A 12487-nucleotide genomic window follows, 5' to 3' on the forward strand; every position below is an offset into this window, starting at 1 on the left:
GAATAGCCATGATTTTCTTGTATCACTGGACACACACGCTTAGGTCGCTCTTGTATGTGTCCCGTGTACTTGAGCCATGCCTATTTATATCATCAATAAAATCCTTGTTTACTGAGAAAAACACATCTCAATTTTTTTTCCCTTTGCTTTTGTTGTGATATAGAACTTGGTTTATTTGTGGAAGACAATGAATCGCTGGTGGATCCATGTTTTCTCTCATATCTGTGAACATTTGGTTACCTTGAGCACTGATGAGGCATTGAACTTCCTAGCCTGATTTAAGGGGGAAATTGTGTGCATGACCACTTTGTGCATGGGTTAAGTGTTAAATTAAGTGTTCACAGCATCGGTTGCTCTGCATATGGGATCTGCATTTCTGCAGGGCATTTCCTTTATATGCATACTCATTTTCTTGTATACATTATTTTTTGTTAGTGAAAATGATACTTAAGAAGAAATTATTTATTTTGATGGATTGACTTTCTTCCTTTCTTCTGGTTCTCCTTGGAGCTGCATGCATGTGTAAGAAATAGCTTTGCTTGTGCTCAATACTTGTGGCCGGATTGGGTAACTTTGGTAGAATCAGGTTTAGCATGTTGCTTTTTCGTTGATGCATGATTGGTGTATCTGCAGGAGAGGGCAACCTACTGTTGAGTTTGTCTTTGCTGCCACTGAAGAGGCAGTCTTTGTACATGCCATAATTTCGGCAAAGTATGTTTAAGTTCACACCTTATTTTGCTTATTAATCGTAGTGTCATAGTATTTCTTCTATGGTGCTGAGTTTTTACTTCCATGCAGATTGAATTGATATTCCTTTCCCTATCTGTTTGTAGGCATACCCGAACACTTTCAGGTGGAGATATTGAAGGAGCATTGCAGCGTTCTTCCAATAATTCGGGTTATAGACTTCCAGGTTGCTGTATTTTCTACGCTTGGCCTCTATTGACTTATTTGACTTTAGATACAGTGTCTGCTACAAATTTTTCTTGGGCCCCCTGTTGATGTACTTATATCTGGATGGCAAGACTAATGTGCTTGCATGTGCACATGTGGTTAAGATAGAAAGAGAAAAATTCAAAAACCGTGCAAAGTTGCTGAGTGGGAAAAATGGGACCTCTTCAGCCTGGTTTAAGTAGCCAGGGGTATTGTGGGTCAACCATTTTTGTGCTTCATGACTTAAAACTCGCACCCTTCAAAATTGGAACCTTTGTGTAAGAGCCATTTGGGTTGTATCCCATTGGCTATTTCAGGTTAACTTTGTGCAGCGCTTCATTTGGTTTTCCATCTTCTCATGGAATGTGCTGATCCTATATATGACTGTAGGTTTACATCAAGAATGGACATTAGGCTTGCATCAATTAATGACTTAAAGGTTGGTAGGTCTAGCCGGAGTAGGATAAAGAGGAGGAGGGATGTCGTCGATACCCCATGACTTTGAGTGCAGAATTAATTAAGGGAATGGAAGAGTGATGCCATTTATCATCAGGAAACAAAATTAAACCATGTTTCCAGCACTGTTGTTAGAAGTTTGTGGGGATGCTAACATAAAGATTGGTGCTATTTGGCTTCATTTTTTTTTATAGGTAAACAAGAATTATTATTTCAATAAAGGCCACAAAGTGCCAGTTACAAATGCCTTTATGCCTTATCTACGTAGGCACGTTAGAAACTAAGAAATCATGAAAGTTCATGCCATTGAAGTCTACAGCAATAGCCCAAGTACAAAGAGTCCTAAAAAAGAAAACTTTAAGCTCCGCCAAAGATCTCTCTTTGTCTTCAATTGTCCGCTCATTGCGTTCCTTCCACAAGCACCACATGATACAATTCGGAATCATTTTCCAAACCGCTTTGATCTGTTGCACACCTCTAATAGAGGTCCAGCTTGCCAACATTTCCGCCACAGATTCTGGCATCACCCACGCTAGATCTATTCTATTCAGCACCTCATACCAGAGAGACCTAGCAATCTCACAATGTAAAAGTAAATGATTCACCGACTCACCCTCACTTTTACACATGCAGCACCAATCTATAATGATTATCCTCCTCTTTCTCAGATTATCTGTAGTGAGAATCTTACCTAAAGATGCTGTCCATACAAAAAAGGAAGCTTTGGGTGGAGTCTTGTTCTTCCAAAGCCTTCTCCAAGGAAATTGTAACTCAGGTTCTTGTGTGAGAACCTTATAAAAGGATCTAACTGTGAATACCCCTCTCCCCACTGGAGTCCACCACAACCCATCTTCCTGCTGGATATTCGGACGACAAGAATACAACAGACTATACAAGTCTACAAAACTCTCCACCTCTCAGTCTTGTGCCGCCCGGATGAAGTTGATATTCCAGTGTGTACTCCCATCCACCCTTCTCATAAGCTCTGCCACTGTAGCATCTTTATCACTTGCAATTAGGAAAAGTAGAGGAAACAAATCTTGAAGGGCGTTGTTACCACACCAAACATCCTTCCAAAATCTGATCCTGGACCCTGTACCCAGCTGAAGCTGAGTGTGATGATGAAAAGCCTCCCACCCTCTTCTTATATGTTTCCATAGCCCCACTCCATAGGTGCCTCTAACTTCTCTAGTACACCAACCCTCCTCTAATCCACCATACTTCATCTCAATCACTACTTTCCATAAGGCATCCGGTTCTTTAGTATAACGCCACAACCATTTCCCAAGCAGCGCCCGATTGAACAATCTCAAGTTTCTGATACCCAATCCGCCACTAGAAATAGGACGGCAGACTTTTTCCCACTTGACTAAATGAAATTTAAATTCCTCTCCTAAACCACCCCACAGAAAATCTCTTTGTAGCTTCTCAATTCTACTAGCCACACTAACCGGTATAGGGAATAAGGATAAGAAGTATGTGGGTAGGTTAGAAAGTGTACTCTTAATCAACGTGATCCGGCCCCCTTTTGACAAGTACATTCTCTTCCAACCTGCCAATCTCCTTTCTATCTCCTTTCTATTTTTTCAATCACCGTATCCCATATCGAGCAAGACCTCGAGTTTATACCCAACGATAGTCCCAGGTACATCATAGGAAGAGACGCTATCTTACAACCCAATATCCCTGCTAACTCTTGGACATTCTGGACTTCCCCAATCGGTACCACCTCGGATTTATCATAGTTCACTTTTAAGCCAGATACAGCTTCAAAACAAAGAAGCAACGCCTTCACAGCCCGCAACTGGTCAGAATTGGCCTCACACATAATAAGCGTATCGTCTGCAAACAACAAATGAGAGATAGTAGTAATACCCCTACTCAAGGATCCAACCTGAAAACCACTTACAAAACTGTTATTTACCAAAGCCGAGATCATCCTGCTTAGTGCCTCCATCACAAGGACAAAAAGTAGGGGAGAAAGCGGATCCCCTTGTCTCAAGCCCCGAGAGCTCGCAAAAAAACCTTCTGGGCTGCCATTGATCAATACAGAGAATCTTGCTGTGGAAATACACCAGCTAATCCATGACCTCCACCTCTCCCCAAAACCACACATATCCAGTAGATATAGAAGAAAATCCCAATTAATATGATCATACACCTTCTCCATATCTAACTTACACAGAATCTCTGAACTCCTATCCTTCAATTTACTGTCTAAACATTCATTAGCAATAAGAACTGCATCCAGAATCTGTCTACCCTTTACAAAAGCATTTTGAGACTTGGTAACAATCTTCCCCAACACCACACTCAACCGATTAGCTAGTACTTTAGAAATAATCTTATAAACTCCATTCACTAGACTAATAGGCCGATAATCTGCAATCTCACTTGCCCCCACCTTTTTAGGTATTAAAGCAAGGAGAGTGGTGTTAAGGCTTTTCTCAAATTTTCTAACCGAGTACAACTCCTGAAACACCTTCATAAGATTATCTTTTATCACCTCCCAACAATCTTGGAAAAACCCCATAGAGAAACCATCTGGTCCGGGGGCCTTGTCTTTCACCATCTTCCTTACCACCTCATACACCTCGACCTCTTCAAAAACCCTCTCCATCCTAGCTACATCCCCCCTCTCAATGGTGTCAAAAACCAACCCATCAAGAGTAGGCCTCCATCCCAGTGGCTCGGTAAGGAGCTTCTCAAAGACATCAGTAACATGTTCTTTGATAACTTCCTCATCCCTACACTCCATCCCCTCAATTTTCAAAACCTCTATATTGTTGTTTCTTCTATGCGAGTTTGCAATGCTATGGAAAAACTTCGTACTCCGATCCCCTTCCCTTAACCATAATGCTCTTGACTTTTAACGCCAAGACATTTCTTCTTGCAAAATAATTCTCTCAAGATCTGCGACCAACACAGTTTTTTGTAATTGTTCCTCCTCAGAAAGTGGCCTCTCCTCTTGAAGTCTATCTAACTCCTGAATCTCCAACCACTTGATATTCTTGTTCTCCCTTATGTCTCCAAACGACTGTTTATTCCACTCATTCAGGTCTCTTTAATGCCTTCAGCTTGTTCGCAAAAATGAAACTAGGCGTTCCATTGAACTGATAAGAAATCCACCATTGTTTAACCATCTCCACAAAACCCTCTGATTTCAGCCACATGTTCTCGAACTTGAAGTATCGTCTCCCACTATGAATACCACCACAGTCTAGTAAAATAGGCCAATGATCAGAATTTAAACGTACCAACCGCTTTTGACACACCTCAGGAAAATGACTTTCCCACTCAGGGAAAATAAGAAAGCGATCCAAGCGAGACCAAGTCCGGTTGTTTGACCATGTGGCATGGCCCCCTACAAGAGGAAGGTCTATCAAATTCAAGTCAAAAATACACTCTGAGAACTCCACACTTGCAGGCCTCACTCTTCTTCTTCTGAAGCTTTCACTTGGAAATCTCACAACATTGAAATCACCCCCAATACACCACGGAAGATCCCACCAACTATGTACCCCTGCTAGTTCATCCCACAAAAAACCTCTGTCAGCATCTAGATTTGGACCATAGACACCTGCAAAAGCCCATAAGAAATTATCGAACACACTTTTAAAGGAGCACGCTACCGTATATATCCCTATATATTCCTCCACTTTTTCCACCACCCTCCTATCCCATATTACTACAATTCCTCCCGATGCCCCTATAGAGGCCAAGTAAACCCAATCCACATGAGCCCCACTCCATAAACTTCGCACCATCTTTCTATCAATCATTTTTAGCTTCGTCTCCTATAAACACACAATGTCTGCTTTCCACTCACGAAGTAAGTGTCGAACCCGGTGGCGCTTATCTACCTCGTTAAGCCCACGCACATTCCAAGACACAATCTTAGGCTTCATTTGGGAACAGCCAGCCCCTTCCCTTTTACCCTATTCCTACTGGAACTTCCCTCTGAATTCATCGACCACGCCAATTTTTTCAGTTCCCGATTCTTCTTCGAATCCCCTTTCCTTTTTTGTTGATGTCCAGCTTCCATAGCCGCTAACAATGCTATGAACTGCTCTTCATACCCTTCACAATTAATCCCCACGTAATGTTGAATCTCTTTCACCTTATTAATGACCCAGTCTGAGGCTTGGGTTGGATAGCAGTAGTTTAATGGAGTAGGAATGCCCCTCCTATCAATCTGAAAATTCTGGAACTCTTCACCCACCGGAATCCCTTCCAACCCCACCTGATCACACGCCTGAGAGAAGAAAAAATCATCCTCCACCGAATTCAGAATCTGGTCACACGACTCAGGGAGAAACAACTCGTTCTCCACCGAGTGCATAAGATCAACTGAATCATCCTCCTCCTCAGCCACCTCAAAATCATCATACCCTTTGACAGAAAGGTTCGCCGGAGCAAGGCCTTCATCCCCTCCAACCATCGGCGTCATCTGATCTTCCTTTAGGGGAGAGAAACGTGATCCGAACTTCACCAGCGCATTTTGCGCACAACACGACGGCGGCCCATCAACGGCGACCCCCATCTCCTCTGTCGGCGCCGCCTGTGCCACCTCCACCTGATCTTCCGTCGCCGGCACACTTTCCGGCACGAAACCGAGGCTCTGAAACTCGACGGGTTTGGTGCTTACGGGTTTGGGGCTCACGAAGACTCGTGAACCTTCCGTGGACTTTGGGTTCGCCCCGAACCCAGATCCATCACATGGGCCTGCCGGCCCAGCCCCAGCCCCAGCCCCATCACTTGGGCGCGAGCACGACGAGGCCTTCTCCCTGGCCTTAGATGGCCCAGCCCCATCAGGTAGGCTTAAGCCCGACGATACCTTAGAACTTGCCTTAGGAAACCCACCCTTCTGCCTCCACAAGCCCTGGCCCTTACCCACTTGAAAACCATCACCCGTAGCCTTCCCTTTGCCTTTTAAATTCGCCATTTCATCCCTTTCCTTAAACAGAACGACAGCCTCTAAAACTTCGGACATGTCCTTCTGCAGCATGCGTAACTGCCCTTGCACCTCCTGCAACGTCCTACGTACATCCCTTACCTCCTGACATGTCGCACAACTACTGCCATGTGAGTTGCTCATCACGCCATACTGCTTCAACAGAGCTTCACGTCGCCCACCTCCCCTGACAGAACCCCTCCCATCACCGTCTCCCTTCCTCCCCCCTTTCGGCAGCGTCGAAGCGAGCACCTCCTTGTACGTCCTAGCTTGGTGTCTCATCCCCCCCTTGACAGCATCCCACTGTCCTCCACCCCGAAGCACCATTCTCGGCTCAAGCAGCACCTCTCGCATCTTCCTCCACCCCCAACCATTCTCCCCTTCTGGAATGCACAAGACATTTCTTCTCCCCCCCTAGTTATACTCAGCAACTTCAATATATCTACCTCGATGATTAGAGCATCGCTGGGCAGTAATACTACAGTATCCTTCTCTAGTTGCTGAATAAACCTCCTTTCTTCCACCTTCCAAACTCTCCTCTAACACCTTCCCAAGCCACTGCACTGAAGATGGGCCAAACAGAACCACATGTTTTGACTTCCAGTTTCTTTCGATGACTCTCAGCATGCCACCCCCAGCCTTAGACAAGATAAAACATTTAGATTCAATCACCACCTCTACAGGATAAACCATCCTTAAAACACCCCAATAACTCAAAAACCAGTTATCATGGCACCATCACTCCAGTCTGAACAGAACACTCTAAACTGGACTACATACTAATCCCCACAAGGAAACACCAACATTAACGGCCCAAAAACTCCAGAAACAAGAATATGAAAACCAAACAATGAAAAGTGTACGGAGAGAATTTAGGAGAGAGAATTTAGGATGAAAAGTTTACATCAACCCTATTTGGCTTCATTGGGTGCATTTTGTTTTGTTTTTTTTTTTTGGGGGGGGGGACTATTTTGAAAAGAAGTGTGATCATTGGGTAATAGAAAAACTCAAAATGTCACTTATAAAATTAAAAAAAAAAAAAACTCAAAATGTGCTTGCCGGAATTCATAGTTGCTTGCTTATTCATGGGGTCTTTGTGGGGGGTTCTATTGCCTTAACTCTGACCAGGTTAGAGGTCATTTATAGGATGAGTCGGGACAATCAGCTGGTGGGAGATGCCATGCTGCAATAGAAGGACTTTAACTCACCAGATTCTTTAGTGAAAGGTCAGGAGCAGCTCACTCTAGTCCAGCCATGGTGGAATTTTCATATTTTATATTTTAGCAAAATTTTATTGATCTTCCAATGGTAGGGGGTACATTTACATGGTCTAATAATAGGGTTATGCACTCTTGGTATATGAGTGACATATATGGGTGGGTGGCAGGTCAGCTGGGCCCGCCCACCCATCCAAACTGCCCGTCTCACTAAGATAATGGGTGGGCCACTCGGCCATTGCCACGGTCGAGAAGGCTTAAAACTATATATAGCGGGCAGGGAAAGGCAATGGCACGCACCTAACTGCCCTCTATATATTAAGATGGTGTCAAGCAACACCGTTTGGAATCCTAACATGTCTTTGAGATTCTTCCTCTTCCCCATTTCACAGATTGTCTCCCACTCTTAGAACTCTCTAGAACTTGTATCATAGATCAACTCCTTCCCTTCCGGCCATTGCCGTCCAGCAGCCATCGTGGTCTAAGTCTTTGTAAGTTTCTCTTTTGTCTCCCTCTCCGTGGTATCCATCCTTTTGTCTCTTTTCTCTCTTTCCCTTGCCATGGCTTATTTCCCTCCATTTCTCTGTTTGTCTCTTCCTCTCCCTCTCGCCTAACCTAACTCTTTATTTGTGTCTATGAAAAACAATCTCCTTTTCATTTTAGATTACAGACTCGCACAACGACACAAGCTCACGAAGTCACAACCCTAATTCCTGTTATCTACATTGTGAGTCTGTCATTGTGGATTGTGGAGGAGATTGGATTTGGAATTAGATTTGTAATTTTGTATGTCGGTTTGGAGTTGGAATTGAAATCTCGTAGACTGTATTTTTTGTGGGTGGGTGGCCACTTCGAATGGGCTAGGCAACTTGCCCTCCTATTCAAAGGATATGGGTGTCGGTAGGGTTTAGGCGGAATGGCAAATGGTCACCTGCTTAGGTGGAGGTGGGGAGGCCAACTATCCGCTTGTATAGGGTGGGTAGTAGGTGTATGGACAGATTCCTCAACTCCCCTGCTTGGTAAGCTATATTTCCAGAAGTGGCCCTACATAGACTTCCAAGACTAGGCGCAAATCACTCTCTCATTTTTGGATTACAGATATGGCTGAAAAAGAATAGATCCATGTGAGCTGGCCTTGCTAGTCTACCTTGATTGTACCTATATCCCTTTTACTGATCATTAATAAAAATAATCTTATTAAAAAATTTTAAATGAGGTTACAGACTTTCAGTCTGACAACTTGACCTCACTTAGATTTAGATTTAAGGAGTTTTGATAATCTAATTATAGTGTGATTGTCCATTACCTTTTGCAGCTTTGTGATATGATAGTATCAGGAATGATGTCTTCCATTTACTTAAGAATATAATAATACCAATGAATTCTCTTAAAAAAAGAATATAATAAGACCAACGTGGCAAGAAGTTCCCACTTACTAGGGTTGTGCCTCTTTCTTCCTCATTTTGATAAATTTTACTTGCTGGAAAGGAGACCATGGAAATAAGTTTGACATGGAATTACTGGTAAAGGATATCCGTAAGTGTGCATCTTTGTTTGATGAGCCTTATCCAGACATTGCTCTTTGAACCAACTGACTAGTTTTCATCTTTGATGATGGCTCATGAATAATTGTGGGTGAAAACTCTTGCCATTGAATTAACTCCAATTTGAGAATTTTGAGTAATTGTGTTATAATAGTCATATTAGAGGACACATCATGGTTTGACTGTGGCCATAGGGCTAATCATGGATTGGGGTAGAATATGTGAATAGTCGGGAAATTTAGGAAATAAACTGAGAATAGGTCTCTAGGCAACAAGGGACGTTAATGACTGGGAAGTGGATGAAGTTAAGGCTCTGCTGGTTAAACTCTACAGTTCAAAGTTGGTGCTTGAAAGAGAGGATAACATGGTGTGGATTCCTGCTGGAAATGCTAAGTTTTCACTCTCTACTTATTACAGAATTTTTTCAAGCCTTAGTAGTTGTGTTTTTCCTTGGAAAAGAATTTGGAAAGTGAAAGTTCCCTTTAAGGTTGCTTTTTTCTGTTGGGCGGCATCTTTGGGTAAAGTATTGACTACTGATAATCTTAGAAGGAGAGGTCTATTTATTGCTGATTGGTGTGCTATGTGTAAAAGGGACGGAGAATCAGTAAATCACCTTTTTCTTCATTGCGAAGTGACAAGATTCTTGTGGAATGAGATTTTGAGTTGGACAGGATTACATTGGGTAATGCCTAGAGATGTGGTGGATCTGTTGGTAGGGTGGAAGGGTTTGAAGGGCTGTAAGAAGGCGGCGAGAGTTTGGAAGATGATTCGTCCTTGTCTTATGTGGTGCATTTGGCTTGAAAGAAATGTGAGATGCTTTGAAGATAAAGAACGCTCATTGGGAGAGCTTAAAGATTTGTTCTTGAGTACTTTGAGTTCTTGGGTTAAAGCTTTTGTGATGGAGGATAATTTTCTGCATTTGTTTTAGTTTTCTGTTAGTTTCTTTTCATTTTTGGAAGTTTAGGTGTTTCCTTTGTATACGTCCTGTGTACTTGGGCTTATGCCTATTTCTTTGAATAAAATTATTACTTATAAAAAAAAAAGGATAGAACCATAAATGATTATATTTGCATTAAGTATGAGTGATTGAGGATGAGGAATTGGAGGAAGTTTTTTTTGGATATTTAGCCACTTGTAACTAACCAACACATGCTGGTAATGAGAATTTAAGGTGCTAAATAGACAAGGGTAAAGCAAAATTTTTGTTGAAAGAAAGCAAGCGAAAGATAGCATCTTATTCTAATATATGATCTATTTTCTCTCTCGTTTTTCTCTCTGTACACTTTCTCGTTGACGATGATCTTTGGTGCTTAACTATGAGATTATCATGGTTTTCTCGAAATAGATTCTTATAGAATCTAAAGTTTTTGAACTATTTGAGGAGGGTAATTGATGGATTCGCATAACAGAGAGAAGTTGGAAGGTTACGAAAGTATTGGTCCTAGAGATGTCCACGGTGAAATGGTTCATTAGAGTCCTTGAGGAATGTTCGATCAGCGATAAGGAGTTCTTTGCAATCTCTTAGGAGGATAATATAAGTTACATTGCTCAAAGAGAGAACAATAGCGGAAGGGTATTCAAGGTTGTCCCCAGGTGGCCGTAGTTTGGAAGATGATACCTTTATGCATTATGTGGTGTATTTGGATGGAGAGGAATGTGAGGTACTTTGAAGATAAAGAGAGAACAATAAAGGAGCTTCAGAATTTTTTTCTACACACTTTACTTCTATGGTTTTCAGCTATTGTCCTTAATGGAAACAATGTGCATGATTTCTTATCTTTAATGTAGTTCTTTTAGAATGTATTTAGGCGTCTTCTTTTGTATACTCCCTGTGTACATGGGCTATGCCTATCTTTCATTCATATCAGTGAAACTTACTTCGTACTTATGAAAAAAAAAAGATGCTCCAATGCTTAAGGTCGATATAGGGTGTCAGTGGAATATGGTAAAGATAGCCGACGAAATTTTGTTTTCATATCAGAAGAAATTGTGGGGAAAGGGTGGAACAAAATGGCGGTTGCACTGCAGGAAGCTTACGGCAACTGGGGGAAGGGAAGAAAGGTTGGGCTATCAAGGTCTCAAAACTCAACCTAGCAAGTATCAACAAACACTTTGCCCAAGTCTTACGCATAGGTGGTTCGGTCATTGGGGCTTGCTGCTGGCAATCACGAAGCTCGAGGAGATGCAGCAACAACAGTACCCAGGGTGGAGGGAAATTCTGGGAGTTTGAAAGCAAAGGAAAGCACGAGAAAAGAAAGCACGGTCATTGTATATGTCCCGTGTACTTGGCTTCGCCTATTCTCAATAAAATTCATATTTACTGATCAAAAAAGAAAGCACAAGAGGCTTTATTATATACTAGAAGATGGCCATAAGAGGAATTCTGAAGTTGACTCAAGTGGTCTAGGATCTTGATGTTACTGATAGTAAATGATGCTCAGAGCTAGCGGAGATGAACTAAGCTAAGCATTAGCAGGTTCTGATTTTTATAGATTTTGTCCTACTTGTAGGCTCATTCCATCCGCAAAATTATTATGGAGGGAGGTTTTTGATATCTCCATGTCCCTTATATTTCATGGGGTACAGTTCACATGCATTAGTAGATGGAATTTTAACCGTAGCATCCTACTACTATTGGGGTCTATGAGGTAGACTTCTACTCCTCCCTCCCCCCTCTTTCTCTATTTCTTTCCAATGTTTCTTTGCAAGTAATTGCCTTACATGGTGTATTGTCATGATACCAAAGTGTCAGCTATGCTGATTTCATCTCTTCTTTATGATATGGCAGTGATTGTTTCTCCTCATGGGATTCGCGGTAGGCTCACTGGTTGTTGTCCCGGGGATCTTGTCAAACAAGTGTATTTATGGTATTATTTATTTATTCTTTTTTGTTTTTAAATGCATAGTTATCTTTTTCAGACATATAATAAATTACTAGGATTTGATATCTCACTTTCTTCTTTTCAAAACAGTTCTGGCAAGTTTAAGACTCCAAATGGATTTATAGGTCTACCATATCATGTTTCGCAAGATGCTGGTTGCCAGATGAGGGGGCAAAGTTGCTATGTAGAAGTTACCCTGGGCTGCCCTAAATCTGTGAGTGACAATCCTTTGCAATCAAACTCGGATGCCATGAGGAATTTTCCCACAAATAATGTTCCCGAATCTGCTGATGTGGGAAGAGGTGATAAGAAAGGATCGCCAGATCAATTACCAGTTCATGAGAAAACATTCATATATCCAGCTGAGGCAGTGCTTGTTCCAGTCCTGCATACATCATTTGCCAGATCTTCTCTGAAAAGGTATATACTCCAGAGGGTTATGCAATTTTTTGTTGTTGTCTAATATGCTTTGGGGTTTGTCCCACGTTGGGGTAGTCGAGC

General features: G+C 42.1%; 1 protein-coding gene across 3 annotated transcripts in view; it reads left to right on the plus strand.

Moving 5' to 3' along the window:
* The window catches only part of LOC109003491 (mediator of RNA polymerase II transcription subunit 13), a 40246-nt gene that overhangs the window by 4392 nt on the left and 23367 nt on the right, over positions 1-12487 (plus strand). For all 3 annotated transcript variants that reach the window (XM_018981641.2, XM_018981649.2, XM_018981654.2), the window contains exons 8-11: positions 634-711; positions 834-913; positions 11893-11971; positions 12077-12406. In XM_018981641.2, coding sequence (XP_018837186.1) covers positions 634-711; positions 834-913; positions 11893-11971; positions 12077-12406 — 567 coding nt within the window. The remainder of the gene's footprint in view (positions 1-633; positions 712-833; positions 914-11892; positions 11972-12076; positions 12407-12487) is intronic.

The sequence above is a fragment of the Juglans regia genome, chromosome 14 (assembly GCF_001411555.2).
Source record: "Juglans regia cultivar Chandler chromosome 14, Walnut 2.0, whole genome shotgun sequence".
Taxonomy (NCBI): Eukaryota; Viridiplantae; Streptophyta; class Magnoliopsida; order Fagales; family Juglandaceae; genus Juglans; species Juglans regia.